The following is a 16,112-nucleotide window of genomic DNA, read 5'->3' as shown; positions in this document are numbered from 1 at the left end:
AAATAAAAAAAAAAAAAAAAAAAAAAAAAAAAAATTAGGTTCAGGAACTGACTCTGGGTGCAGGCCCATAGCTGACAAAAAAAGAAAGGAAGCATGCTAACTGCGTTGGGATCACAGTAACTACATTTATTTGCATCTGGCCAGAGTGAGTTCACAATTGCTTACACTTGATCCACACAGGATCCAAGACTCCATTCACAAAAAAAACTGTCAGGATACTTTTTGTTGTTCAGAATGGGGGGAGGGGTTGACCTGGTGGTGGGGGGAGCAGCAAGGACTGCTTATCTATATTTGGAGGGAAAGCTTTAATTTCTACACCTCCTGGGAGTCAGATACATAAAGATGAACGAAAAAGACTCAAGCTGAACTGAGGAACCACGACATTTGAAGCCTGTGATTGGGTCCGGCAAGCCTATAGAACCTAGTAATAAAAATTTAGAGCTATTGTAGAAATACAAGTTAATGAGCAAGTCTTATACACATTTCCATTCAGCAGACAAGTCAGAAATCAATCTCAAATTCAGTCTGCAACTTCTGCAAAATATCAGTATCATATGATGAAACACAGAACCAGAAAAACAAGTCTGCTGGTTGCATGCTTCTCAAACACAACCTTCCCTTCAAAACAAAATGGGAACTAAGAACGAAGACACTATTGGAATTAAAATAGGAATGATAGCCCCAATTCATTTCTGGATAGCACCTACTTCTATAACAGACCAGTGGAAGTCAGTAATACAAGGCTGCATACAAAGCTGTAAAGCTAAAGCACTTCTTGCTACCAAATACAGGAACCAAAACAACCCTCAGGACAGTTGTTCAAAAAACCTTCAATTCATCAAAAGTGCAACCACAACCAATAGGAATCCTCCATATAATAGGAGACTCATAATTCAATTAAGTTTGAGGCTGTCACCAGGACAACAGCCCGTGTGATTTGATGTGGGTTAGTAAGAAAGATTATAGTATCAACCCCTTTATTGCAAGTAAAAGTACGTAAAGCTTTGTCTGTGCTAGTTATAAACAAGCAAGAAAACAAACTGTGAGCAAAACACCAAGCAAGAAAAAAAAAGAACCCCCTACCCAATCACATCGACCACTCCATGGAGTTCAGAGTCAAGCAGCAAGACAAAGGAAATGGGCTCCCACAGTCTATCGCTGGCTATGATCCTCACCTGCTGCAGATCGTGCTTATCCAATGTGTATCTCAACAGCTTTGAAAAAAATAGGACAGCAAAGAACAGAGAGAAGGCACAAATAAAATACTTGGTTTTCAAATTGTCAGAAATTTACATTGGGAAAGGCAGCATCTTTTTCAATAATTTTGAATATACTTCAAAACCAAATCACATTCCAATTCTGGTTTTACAACTTGGATAAAAACTGTTAACACCAAACAAAATGTAATAGATTTTCAAGCATAAAATGACCTCAAAGAAGGGCACCTTCTTTCTCTATTATGCCAAACCCCAAAGTATGTGACAAAAAGAAAAAACAAAACCATTTGGTTCTTATTTTCTTACACACAAAAACCTGCAGATAAAGTTAAAGACTAAGTATATCACATCTCATGGAAGATAATCTATTCTCAGATGAGCCACTTAGATGTTACAATGCTGAGGGTTAGGCTACAAGGACCACATAGGGCTCAAGGACAACTGAATTATAACTTACAAACCTTGTGAAAGCACAATAAACATTTAACTAAGAAAAGGAGTCTATGTCCCCTATTCTCCCTGCTAATCAACTATTTCAGTTTAAAAGTGAAGCAATACAAATGAATCAGCTCTTTCTAAACACAACCAACACAAAAAATGAGAAAAACCCCAGACACATACACACCTTTTTACTCAACTGCATTTTATTTAAAGTTCTAAAATTGCAACCACTGTACGCTTCCCTAGAGACATTTTAGGCCTTAAAAGTTAATGAAACAAGTCTAAAATGTCATGTAAGACCAAGTCTACTGACATAGTTTCTTCAGGTCCAGAGGTCCCCTAAACAGTGTTTGCTCTAAATTCAGATAACATCAAGGGCCTAACTATCTTCAAATCATTCTATGCATTTTTACAATATATAGTCTTCTCTAACAAGGAACACTACCTGCAGGAAACAGTGCTGCAAGATTTTATTTTTTTTCCCCCACAGATCAGTATCTGAACTAGCTTATGTGCGGTAGCCTAAAACATCCGGGCTTCCCGCCCAAAGTCTTAAGAACTTTGTCTGAACACAATGTTAGTATTTTTCTGTTATATCTTACATTAGATTAAGGCAGAATTTGGTTTTCACACAACATACATACAAAGGCTAAAGTATTTAGCAATTGGGGGAGGTTCCTGATGACTAGAGAAAAACAGTTTTAGTGCCTGTCTTCAAGAACGAGGATCTGAGAAACTACAGGCTCATAAGTCTAGCCTTAGGCCCCAGGGGAAGGTTACAAAGTAAGTCTTCCTGGAAGCTATTTCAAGCACAAGAAGCATAGGGAGATGATTGGGAATGGCAGCATGGACTTACCAAGGGCAAATCATGCCTGACAAACACAATTGCTTTCTACAAGATGACTACCTGTGCAGGCAAGGTTAAATCAGTGGATGTCACATACCTTGACTTTAGCAAACACTCCCATCAAGGTGGATAGAAAAGTCCAACCAGGGTGCAGATTGCTAGCAGTGTCCCCATAGGCTGATATTAGGGCCAACACTGTTTGATGTCTTTAACAAAACTCAGGAAGTTCACAGTTTGCTTTGCTTGCATGCACAGCTTTTGTCTTCCTTATTAAGCTGTCTTTATCTCAACCCACCTGTTTTCTCACTTTCAGTCTTCTGAATTCTCCCCTCCATCCCACCTGGGCGGGGGGGGAATGAACAACTGGCTGTGTGGGGCTGAGCTGCCTACTAGGGTTAACCCACAACAACAGTTATATGCTGAAAAGGAGGGCTATTATTTAGAGGGAACTAATAGACTGGAAAAAACAGGCTGACAAGCACCTCAGGCTCAACAGATACAAACATGAAGTCCTACACCTGGGGCAGAATAATCCCTTGCTATAGTGCAGGCTGTGGACTGATGAAAAATTCAGTTAAGAACATAAAAAATAATAAATAAATAAATAAGACCATGAGTATGGTCAAGCACGTGAAATAAGTTGCCCAAAGGAGCTGTGAAGATATTAAAGCTGAACAAGCCTCAGCACCATGATCTAACTGCACCTGCTTGACGCACGGGGGTTTAACCAGATGGCTTCCAGAGGTCCTCTGCAAACCCAGTTAAAGACAAAGCTGGTTTACCAGTAAAATCTAGTGTTTTACCACAAACATTGTATCTTAAGACCAGTTACATAAATCTAAAATTATTTTTCTAGCTTGTGCTTTGAACTATGTAATACAAAAATCCTGTTTAAAATTATGGCAAAAGTAGTATGGCCCAAAAATCATAAAACAAATCCAGAAGACAGTATTTTCTATAATTAATCTTTATTCTTCTACCAGTTTAGCATTGTCTTAGCCAAGTCAATTCATCTTTCACTCTTTCAGCAAATGTCTTCTACCTCAGAAAAAGCAATTAACAGTGAACTGAATTACTTCTTCCTATTGAACTGAGAAAGTATCCCTGGACCATAAGACTAATGATTCTTCTAAGGTTGCAACTACATTAACTATGAAAATCCACAGAACAGGAACTCTTTACATAAAATCTATCGTCATTGACAAATAGTTATTAAATATGTCTCTCATCTTCTTTGTTCATTAAGACTTACCATGATTTTAAATCTTTTTTTTTTTAATGACACTAGGAGATATGTAAAAAAGAAACACTGAAATGGCAGCAATCTTTTCTGCTATTTGATCATTGTATTAGAAAAGATCCATGCTACATCAACTAGAAATAAAATATGATTTGTTGTCTGGTAAATAAAAACTGAAGAGGGCAGATTTTTTTGCACAACCCAGCATATAATTACTGTCCACTAATAATGACTTACAAGTCAAAGATAGCTCTGTTCAGCATGTCCCTTCTTAAAGGCCTATATGCCAATACACAATCAGACTTGAAAGTATTCCACAATATTTTTTTCCTCTTTATTTAGAAGTAGACAAATTGAAAATGGTTTTTTTGCATAGTTCTCAATTATTTAAGCTATGGGGTCTATAGGCTTTCTTAAACACAGTACACAAAATCTATGTCTAACACAGAAGATGTAGTACTGAGCCATACCACATCTTGGAAGAAAGTATGTATATACTATACAAACACAGAAACAGCACCCATCAAAATAACATAGGAAGACAGTAGTGAAGATAGTCTTGCAAACAAAATAAGTAAGCATAACACAATTTAAGACTTGAGCTAACTATATTACAATATTTTTTTTTCCCATTTTCAAGCACTATGCATTCTGGGTAATTTGATTTAGTAGCAAATAAAGGCTTGATTTTTTCTTCTAACAAAATTCATGTTTTCAATAGCAAGTGCTGCAACTCATTGCTATGAAATGATGGCAAGCAATATGTTCAGGAAGACTACTCCTTCAACCTATGAAACAGAAACACACTAAATGATAACAGCTTGGTCACCTTCATTCAAAGATAAAATCCTCCATCTTTCAAATGACAAGCTGGCAGACAGCAAATATGGAGGGGAAAAAAAACAGACATAGGAACTTTATCCTAAATCTACTTTAGATATGCTTCAGATTGCAAATGGTATTTTGGGCATGGATAAAGCTCCACGGGAAGCAACAATATCAACGTAAAAATTACCTACTGCAAAAAAGAAAGGAAAGGAAAATGGAAAATGGAAAACAAAAGGAAACAAAAAGAAAGGGAAAGGTCAGTTACTTTTTGTGGATGGATGTCAAAGCAATCATTCCAATTTTCTTGATATTTTCTAAATAATACAATATAAATATAATTGCAGGTTTCCATTCCAAAATAAAAGAACTACAAAAAAGTCACATAGAGGGTTATACTTGAAAAGACATTACAGAACAACATAGAGGAAAGGATTTCTCAGAAGAGAATTTAAGACTATTTAGGAAAACAGATTGACTAGCATATTTTGCAAAGAACTAGACACAGTTGTTTAAGAGACATACAGACACAGTGTACTTTTAGCAACTTTCTGAACCTGGACATTTGAAGGACATATACTATTATCTTTTTCTAGGTCAGCAAAAACTCTGGTAGTTGGTGCCTTAAAGTCAACATTGACTAAGAAACATGGTGTACTCATTTTGCACTAGCCATAATTTCTTGATAGATAACAACACTACCGCACAAGAAATATTCTCCTAACTCTTCATTTTGTGTTATCAGCGGGGGCGGGGGAGTTGAGGAAAAAAATCCATATGGCATTCAAGAAAAACCTCAGACAACCATCTTAAAGAACAACTAAAACATGTCTGTGGTCCTAAAGGCCAAACAGAACAAGGGACTACTAGCCTTGATTCTGTCAAGCTCTTAAAGAAAGAGCTATACACACTCAGTGCATTCATTCTGACAATTTCATTGGCACAGAAATCATAACTAAAACATTCCCTAATGCACTGTAACTTGCTGAGGTGCAAGTCTTGCCTAACTTAAGAAGTTAAGTTTTTAAACCAAATGAGTTACTCAATGTTGGCATTATAATTGGTGTTTCTCAGGCAGCCACTTCCAGGTATCAGTCTTTACAAACTCAACATACACGAAAGCAGTTTCTTTATAAAATCCCCACTTAACTGGCCTGCTATTACCTTTGAACCATGCATTAGTTTAAACAATTATAAGCATATCACATGCCCTTACATACAGATGAGGATAAACAGTACACCAGTGACCACAAGTATGTTCTTATCACATTAAGGTTTACAACAGAGTTAAGCAAGTTAACACGCATAACACAACTAAACAATTTATACACGTATAGAACATTTCCACTGGGAACATACCATAATTTTTAAAAACCCCTCTACAGTTTTGAGAAATAGGAGATTAGGAAGAAAGCAAGAGCAGCAGAATAAGTATCAAGCCAGTTAACAGAAGCAAGATAGTAAGAAAGTGTATTATGGAGCAAGAGCGCAGACAAACAATCAAGTTGCCATTCGCTAGAACTATAACAGTGGGCATTCCTAGCTGCTAAAATTGAGATAGGTTGTACTAGTTTAAAAATAAATTTTGGACACTTTACTGTATGTCTGTTCACCTCTAATGCTATCTGTAATCAGATATAAGCAACAAACTCCTAGCTTTAGGACATGACCAGAAAAATCTCAAGCAAAGGACACGTAACAGGGAATAACATGAGCATAGGGAGTCCCAAGCTGGTAAATTCTAGTATGAAAGTTCAAATTCCCCTGAAATTAAAACTGACTGCAGACCAAGAATTCAGTCCTAAGGTTTTTTGCCTTTAAGATACATATGCAGCTTAGCTAGAAACCTCCTGTCATTTGCTAGTGCTAAGATAAGAAGATGAAAAGATATCTCCTAACTGAACACTTGAAATAAATGATGGAAGACTGGTAAAGTTACATTACACATGTACTAAACTGAAGGAAGAGAGGAAGACAGGAAAGATGATATCACTCACCACTGTACATGATGATGAAAGAACTGGGAATAACTAGAAAGCATGAAATAAGAATATATGACTTCTCAAAATGAGATGAAGACTGACTTACAGAAGCAATAAGCAATGTATAAAACTCCTCCATTCTCCCACACTTACCCAACTACCTCAACAGCATCGTTAAGATAGGGATCAACTATCATCTCCTTTGAAATGTTCCAATCTCCATCTGCAGCGATGATGCCAATGTTCCTTAGACCCAGTCTGTCCAAAGATTGTCGAAGTACCTTAGCAACAGATAACACCACTTAAAGCACAGCCTTCATCAATTGGGCAACATGAAAATTTAAGACTGAAAACAATTTAAGAACTGTAGAAGTCATCAGTGAAAGCATTTGTCTTCAGACCAAGATGGATATGAAAAGTTCTCAAAGAAGAGCCATAATGACAACGAAGACAAAGTTAACGATAACTGTTTTTACATTGATAGCCATTACAGAAAAATGAACTTCTTATCACTTAGATTACTTTTGACAACCCATGTGCATACATATACTCCACTCAGACACTCTGAACATACTGATTCCATCCATTGCATGCATGTAATTCATTACATGTGAGTAACGGATTTATCATTAAGTCAGCCACACTAAGTTGATCTAAAAAAAATGACTGGCTGGAATGTGGAAGTGGATGTACCTCCACAAGTGATCAGAGGTGAAAGTAAACCTGAACCCAAAACAAGTATATTGAGAAAACAGGGATTGAAGTTTTCAAATACAAAAGACCTTGTAACTGTGAAGTTCTCCACAAGAACAGAAATCTTTGCTTAACATCCATCCTTTTTAAGTGAAGAGCACCTAAGCATTCTTTTCATAGGCTATTTTACAAAAAAAAAAAGATGTTGTGTCTGATATTTAAGTTTACCCAGTATTTGGCTCTCATATGTCTCACTAATTTTCAGGAATGTAATGAATAGAACTGGAATTGCATATTAAAAAACAAAACTGAGGGCAGTCAACTTTGAATTCAAACAAGCCAGCAGAAGAGAATTCCTATTCTGTCTTTCCAGCTTCTCCATAATATTTCCCTGTCAAAGATGATAAACCTCCCACATCTACCTCTAGAATTTCCTAGACAAATATATCCAGTTCTAATAGTTAAGCATGAACCAGGCTTATACAGGGCCAGTTTATACAAGCATGTTTTATCTGAATGCTCAATAAGAAAAACAAATTTTAAAAAGTATTTTCAGCAGCTTCCACATACAAGTTGCATCTGAAAAAGGACACCAGTCCACAGTTTAAAATCCCTTTTTCCAACCTTGGATATAAAGAAATTATGTACCATGTGCTGTATTTAGGCATGCATGCATAAGAGATTTTTTTAACCATTTGAAGATCAGTAGGCATGAATCCTTAAATAACTTCTTGTAATAGCCCTCCAGCAAAGTGAAGATTAAGAAGCATTTCTATTTTGACGTGTAGTCAAATAAGGATACAAAGCAATGTCCAAGTGTTGGTGTAGATCTAAAGGACAGAAAACTTACTAAAATCAAGAAAAGTAGCGATGATGTTCTGTTGAAGCTGCTTGAAGTCTTTGAAGCATAAAGTTTACCAGAAGAAAAATTCCTAATGGTAGAAATACTTACTTTAAATCTTTCTAGCTACCTAGACATTCAGAAAAACTGCCTAACCACAGAGAGAGTTCAGGAGAAGAAAATTACTACAAAGGTTGCGAAAATAAGTATCAAGGACACTAAACTGTAGACCCTCAAAATTTGTTCCATAACAACATATGCAGAACGGCTCCCCCACATCCAGTATTTGTGTTTATATACAGATACTCCTTAAATTTTAGCATTAGTTTAAGATGATGGTATTTTAAAATATAATTGGAAGAATATGATCTTCTTGAGTAAGAATTTATAAGCAACAGAATCATCATTTCTTTTAGCATTTTTTTCTACTTATTAAGAAACATAACTAGTGCCTTAGTGGATGAAGTAACTAAAGTAACTTCTTACAAGTAAAAATTTGGCAAGATAACCAAGAGCTTATCAATGTCATGTATTTGTCAGACATTACAGAAAATACTTGGTGTGCAACAGCATACTTCATTAAATAAACCTTTTAAAAAATGGCAGACTGTAAATAAACTCGACAGTTTGTTCTACACATTTGTTCTCCCCATATTAGGAAGCCAAGACAAACAGACAAGAAAGCCTTCAGGTGACATGACACAGAACTGAGAAAAATAGAACATTTCCATTTCTTACAAAACCTAAAGAAAGACAGAAAAAACGTTCTAAAAAAGAGCAAATTAGTGATACAGGGAAATAAAATGAGTATTTTATTTATAGTAAGATATGCCTCCTCTGATGATTCTTTTTTACAAAGTGTCCAGTCTCACAGTCATTCCAAGCAACATCTAGTCAGTGAAGAAATGAACCTTGCAGCTGAACTTAAAAAGAGTCTCACTATTTATCTTCCATCTTACTTGCATTGTTTTATTCCAGCCTGCAAACAAGTGTTTTCAGTTCTGTTTGGTTTTGCTTCTACAACACATACACTGAACAACTAGAGATTTCTAGTTGAAGTCCACACATACATTTCCCCCTACTCCCCTAGCACCATAATTTACCTGTGATTGGGATTATCCTTTAGGATACTACTAGTATCCTTAGTGATTAGCCTATACCAAATTAGTGAATCAGTTTTCCTTTTGAAAAACAAAAGCCTGGAACCTACATTGCCCAAGGGTAAATATAACAGAAAACTTCTAGTCCCTGAGGGTTTTTTGTAATAAATAAAGCACCCTATGAACTTGTCTCCTAGCTTTAAAAAAAAAAAAAAGTTACACTACAGTTTGTGAACACACAATGGGACGGGATATTTTAAGAGGACTCTAAGCATACCCACTAAACAAGTTTAAACAGAGATGTAAGTAGCTTCACTAGCAAAATATGAAGCATCTACACATCCACCCGAGTTCTTTTACTTAACATGCCCAAAGAAACAAGACACCCTGATGTAGATGCCAAGATATCCTGCTGTGTCACACTTCAGGGTATTTTTGTTTTCTCGGGAAGGGATTTTGTAAATCACTCGAAAACTCTAGTGCCAAACCTCTGTGTCCAAAAGGAGCTAATGGCCTAGTAGCCCATGTAAGTCAGAATCTAGAATATACCTTTAATGAAATTAATTGTGGAGTAAAGTATACATAACAGAATTTGGTCTAAGATGTGAGTGACAGTGAAACCAGTAAATCAGTTTAAAATAAATGGTTGATTAACATATTTGTTAACAAGAAACCCATACAGCTGGATATAAGGTATTCCTCTTTCTTCTTACAAGGTGTATCACACCAGCACAGAGCTTCTTGCCCTCCCTCAGTCAAAGCACTGCATAAATCACAGGAAACAGGTATATGAGTATTCACCTAATTCTACATTGTAGGAAATCTAACTTTTAAAAGAAATGTTTTTACAGGAGACAATTCTCAGTTTTCAAGAGCAGGCAGAATTTTATATATGCTAACCTCATGAAACATACTGAAAGATACTTTTTTTGTTCTTATTGCAATGTCAATTTTAACTGTTGTATGCCATTTCCTGTATCATTCTACTAAAACTAATCATTAAACAAAGTAACTACAGAAGATGTCAAGCACAAATTATGTGACTAACCTCATCCAGTGTACACAAAGTGTAAGAACTGAAACTTTTCTAATAGCCACTAATTGATTCATTTTAAGCGGATGGATCCAATCCCTGCTGAGTTATGAAAAAAAAAAAAAAAGTTTTTCTACACACTCAATTTAACTCTCATTTGCTTTGAAGAGGTAATGCTATTGTTTCTTTGCCTCAAAGCAGAACATGGAAATGAACAAAGCGGAAGCTTGTACTTAAGATTTCACTTCAATGTAACAAACAGAAGCGAGCTTTCAGAGGACAGCAGGGGCAGGGAGCAGTGAGAGATATTAGATATGGCAAGGTTGGTTCTATGAAATACTGTGTTCCTCCAACTCTTTTAGGACAGGAGGTACTGAATTTTGCACAGCTAGAAACACAGAACCTTTATTACATTTACCATAAAATAAGAACCTTGAGTCTTATAGCAATCATTTAAGGATATTATACCCACTGGAACTTTGCTACAGAGTTTTAAGTAATTCTAGATCTTGGACTTATAACTATATCCAAGCCAGTATCAAGATGATGAATTTGTATGATTTCAATAGCATCATCAACTGGAGCTTCCATTACAACATAGAGGTCCTAAACATTCAGCATACACTGACACACAGTTCAAAATAAGTTTTAAACACACAAAAAAAAAGATCTAGAGATCTGATCCTGTTACCATGCCATGCCTGCAACTACAAGAAACAGAGTTTAGTAAGTAAAGTAGTTGCAGGATTAGGGTCCCTTTCCTAGGCAAATTCAGAAAAGCAAATTGTTTACATATAATAACAAACTTTAGCAAAATAAGAAAAAAATGCATACCTTAATATATTTGCTACTAAATGCCCTTTCATTCCATATCTATGAAGGAAAAGAAAAAAGCCATTTAGAAAAATTGGGATATGTTGATGCATAATGAAAGATTTTATTTATGTACATGCAAGATTATACAACCCATTAATGAACTCCATGGTTTCAGTTTGCTAGAGCAAAGTGCTCTGGTTGGTTTTGTTATCAGCTCTTCAGGGAAAAATTCTGTATGAAACTTCAAAATAGCTGTTTGTTTATCTATCTCTAAGGTCAAGTGATTGCCTTCTTGCTGAAAGGAAGTCTATTGCTGCTTGAGCTCTACAATGGTAGCCGTGTTACACATGACATTCTTACCAATGGCTCTGCAGTTTGTTAGCAATCACTGACAAACACACTGTGGCCTCAAGGTGTAGTCCTAATGAATGGACCCTGTTGCCACGCACTGACACAAGGAGAGCTAAAGTTATACATCAAACAACTGCCTACAGTTTCAGGGAGTTATTCAATGACATTTACAGTCCTTTATAATTTACAGAGGACTATATTCATACCTGAACAGAGGAGATGTCCAGCATAGTTTAGGTAAACAGACACAGAATGATGTCATTTCTGTTGCTCTGGATTTTCATCTTTTATAGAAAGAGTGTTTAAGCTTAACACTGCTCAAGATTCAAAAGTGGGAATGGTGGTCTTCCATTCTATCAAATACCCTGGCCAATAAAATTCAGAGTCAGAACCCTTTTTACTTTCTTTTCTTCAAACCGCATGAACACTGTGACTCACATTCACCGGTAAAGGTGAAAGTATCCCACTGCAGATGTAGATTACCCAACCACGTACAAGCAGTTTCCTGCAGTTAAGATATGTCCATTTGACTTTGATATTCCTAAATCTTTCTGTAAGTACTAACAGGCAACTTCAGAAATGAGCCAATCAAAAAGTTACTTAACAAAAGGCTCGTTTCATCATCAAGCAAATAATAATATGTAACACGTTATAAACCTAAAGAGCAGTAAAAGCTAACAATGTAGAATCAGAACAGCATTAAAATTGTTTTGACAGTTTCTGAGCCTTCACAGACCTCAGTCTTCCTATATGTCAGATTATATCCACAAAGAAGACAGACAATATGCAATGTTACCACATTGCCTGTAGAAGCAGAAATTTTCTTTTCTTAGAAGTACAGAATTTATAAGGCCAATGTCTGTGAAGTAACAACTCAGAAGCCAGATATTACACAAATACATCATGCGCAGAACTTACTTCCTACTCTAAGAGCAGAGCAAGCTGTCCTACCCCCCCCTCAACTGAACTGCTAAAGCATCACTGTGTTACCCAAAGTATAAGACTGACACAGCTGAAATAAGTCAGCAGCATAAAGGGGGATGCATTCCAGAGTGGATATATATCAGATATACCTTCCCACATTACAGCAGAAAGGTCAGACTTCAAGCTTTGCTCTGAACTGCTGAAGTGATTTTCAGCTTTTCTGCAGTTAAACTGTCTCCTATCAAAACACTTAATAAGTGTAAATCAAATCACTTTTAATCAGAAGAAAAAAAAAAAGTTGAACCTCAGCCAAATAATTAACTCTAAAAGTGTTTTTCCAGATTGTCTGCTTCTCTCACTCTCATCTCCAAGTTACGCCATTTTTCTCAGACATACATTCACTACTTCCATATATTGCACAGTAACACAATACATTAGTTATAATGTACTGTAACACACGCACCTTTACCTACTATAAATAATGCAGGCAAAAATGGAAGAAGTTGTAGAGGATTGGCCTTCTGCATATTTTATGTCATTATGTTAGCTGACTTTCACAAACTCTGTCTTAACTAATGCTTTTTATTAGCTGGTAACTGCTGAAACCCGAGCAAAACAATGAGAAAATGAAAATCCAAGACTTGAACACATTTCAGAACTCTCAAATTCTGTGCTAACTTTGTTCTAGAAATGGAAAGGCAGGAGACTAGCCATTTTACACTGGTTCTGCTTTAATGGCCATTAATGCAGAAAGACTATAAACTAACATAACTTCTGCCTTTCCCCTCGCAATAGAAAAAGCCAGAACTGCAAATACAAAACAATTTATTTTCTCATACCGCTCCTCCAGTAACTGACAATGAGAAACAAGACCAAGATCTTAGAATGAAGATAAATAAAATACACAGGAGATTTCGTTTTACTGACCCCAACGTAATCAATGTCCAAATCATGATATTGTTTAGCTCCCAATATCCAAGAAACAATATAGTAAGCAGTGACATCTGGATAGTCATAGGGCCAGTTTTCACCCTTTCCTATCCATGCTGGAAACGTCCAAGGTAATCCTACAAAGAGAGAAGAAAAACAAATTAATAAGGTAAGTGGTTGGTCTATATTAGTCAGTAAGCTTCAACAGCAAGATGTAATTTGTTCTTCCTGAAATGAAGGAGCAGATATGCACTTCGGATTCACAAAGTTCCAGTGAAGATAATGAAACATAACTTATTATAGCTGCCTTTTTGTTTTGGCTAGAAAACCTTCAGTACTAGACAGCAACTGACTACATACAATCCTTAAATTGTGTGACTATCTCTAACAGGTTTAAAATTCCAAAGATTTTAGGATAAAAAATTACAAAGTTAGAGACATATGATCAATACTGAACACCAGAAATTGTTAATCTTCTGAATATGAATTTCAGAAGTAGTGATGATCCAATCATAATAAAGAAAGATTAGGATCATGTGAAAGCTTTTTTGAGTCTCAGCTCTTTACTGGATCTTGAGTAAATAAAACCAACAAATTAAGCTGACCAGATCCTGCTAAGATTCCACCTGACTCTGAATAAGACACCATAGGCTAATTCAATGGCAAACCCTCCTTCCTTTGTTGAGAGCTTGATCTGAAGGAACAGGGAGGTTATTAAAAACCACCATTAGTCATACATGGCAAGCATACTGCTTGTCACAGTGCCTGTCTAACAGAACCTGACTAGCAAATTCTGCACCAAGTCATGCCTTGTGGCTGGATATGACAAAGCCTGATCCCTAGAAGAGGGGGCATTAGAAACTTTGATAGATTCTTACCTTGTTTCATGTAAAATATATTTTGTAAAGTGTTTCAATTAAAATCTAGGGTTCCACATTTGTACTGTCACAGCACACACACAGTCCACAATCAAAACAGGGAGATGGAAAAGTCCTCCCACAACTCAACTACGTATATCAGAGATAAGAAAAGAACCACTATAGGGGGGAGGGGATGATAGGTTTGTAATAAGAACATACAATTGAATTTACTGCATATAAGATTTACAGATTTATACTTCCTGTAAGTTTACTTTATCCCTCCCAAATTTTTTACTCTACTTCAGAAACTCAGCCTCTCATGATCATTTATAGTCATTGCTGTGATACAGTCTGAGCATTAATGTTCCTCGATACAAGCAAATTATTAATTTCTTATCCCATGCTACTTGCTACATACATTCTTATTATGCTACTTGTTAAATAGCACAATGTAAGAGTGTTGTGCTACTGTAACAACCTAAACTAAGTAAGTTTAAGTGAAGCATCAAGGCAAGCTTACCAAATATTAGATATTGTACTTTGCCTACTGGGACATGAAAACATATGCCCATTAAAATGAACGTGCTAATTAAGAGTCAGATATGTAATTTAGTCAGCGGAAGGAAAAGCATTTAAATCCTAAAGCTTGAAGCAATTTACCAATCAGTTTAATTTTGGGGTTCCTCTTTTTAGCTTCTTTCATCAGCCACCATTCATAGCCCCGGAAGTAGTTCTCATCATTTGCATAGTGCATGTGGGAGGGTTCAGTACCATCTAGGAAGGAAAGAGACAGGTAGCTCACAATTATCTTCTGTGTCATAAGCTGTTACACATTCTAAAGTTTTCTGTATTGCTCAGTGCCATAGTATGCAAGCACGTATCTCCAGCATGGTTCACATGTTCTTTGGTATGTATTTCAAAGCAAAATGAGTAGTGGGAGGGAATACATAATACTTGCCTGTCTTCATTCTTAGTATATTAACTTAGCAAAAATTTACAATTTATTTATTTCTATGGGACCATGTTTGCTTTCCACATCAGAATGTGATTAACTATTGAACATTTCATATCTCTAGCTATGATAATACTAACTTTATGATTATCTTGTTTGCAACAACCACTAGGAAAATTACAACATTAAGATCCGGAGGATCTACATTTGTAGAAGCAGGTTATAGCTGAACCAAAAAGCAAACAAAAGAAGTTTGTTTCTTCTGTGCAAAGCAAGTCAAGGGAGAGAAAAAGAAAGGAACTGCCACTAAATTTTTCAGTGGCAGATTATAATTTACATGGTGGTTTGTGACTGTAGGAAGAGCTTTTGAAATTGAAGGCTATGCACTGAATTCTGTCAGGCACACAAACTAGAAAGGTGCAAAGGAACCAATGTTGCATAAGAAGTCATTACAAAAGTCAGTTAACTTGTGCATGCAACTGCAACAATTACTTATGCCTAATTGTTCTAGAGATCTTTTCTGATTACTTTTTTTTTTTAATATGACGCTTGCTGAAACTGCACATTTCATTACAGAAAACAGGATTTGGAGTGTTTGGAAGTTCTATTTGCCAGAGACCTAGAACAATTAAATTCCAAACTTAGACTCCTGATCACACCTCTGAGGTCAGAATAAGACCTGCAGTTTACTGTATTAAGACATATGCATCTTACAGTTCTTCTCCTAAAATCTGGAAAGCCATCACAGAAGTATGTAACATTCTCCTCAGCCAGTAATGAGTGTTTGAAAAGAAAGTCTGTGCATGCATGAAGATGATTCCATTCTCTTCTAACCAGCAATTTATTGACCAAATACTGAGCTCTTAAACCCAGTATAATACTCTTCATCATATTAATTTTTCTTAAGGAAAGTAAACCAAAGAATGAAAAACAATAATAATATGTAATTAAACAAACACAATAGATACCGAATCCCACAAAGACAGACATGCTTTCTCTTTATTAACTGAGTCTGCTTTAAATCTATTCTTGGTAAAGATTTACTTCGGGGGGGGGGGGG

The 16,112-nt window shown here is 36.0% G+C and overlaps 1 protein-coding gene across 2 annotated transcripts in view; it reads right to left on the bottom strand.

Annotated features, from left to right (window-relative positions):
• GALC (galactosylceramidase) overlaps window positions 1-16,112 on the bottom strand; it is a 38,171-nt gene that overhangs the window by 18,079 nt on the left and 3,980 nt on the right. Inside the window, exons 4-7 of one of the 2 annotated variants that reach the window (XM_026849865.1) lie at window positions 14,761-14,874; window positions 13,238-13,377; window positions 11,054-11,092; window positions 6,706-6,833 (exon numbers count right to left, since the gene is read on the bottom strand). In XM_026849865.1, coding sequence (XP_026705666.1) covers window positions 6,706-6,833; window positions 11,054-11,092; window positions 13,238-13,377; window positions 14,761-14,874 — 421 coding nt within the window. Of the gene's footprint in view, window positions 1-1,083; window positions 1,215-6,705; window positions 6,834-11,053; window positions 11,093-13,237; window positions 13,378-14,760; window positions 14,875-16,112 lie in introns of both variants that reach the window. The other variant, XM_026849864.1, reaches the window with a different exon arrangement.

Source organism: Athene cunicularia, assembly GCF_003259725.1.
Source record: "Athene cunicularia isolate RWA chromosome 5 unlocalized genomic scaffold, athCun1 chr5_part1, whole genome shotgun sequence".
Classification (NCBI taxonomy): Eukaryota; Metazoa; Chordata; class Aves; order Strigiformes; family Strigidae; genus Athene; species Athene cunicularia.
Note: the sequence above shows the minus strand (reverse complement) of the source record. Positions and strands in the feature narration are given on the sequence as shown.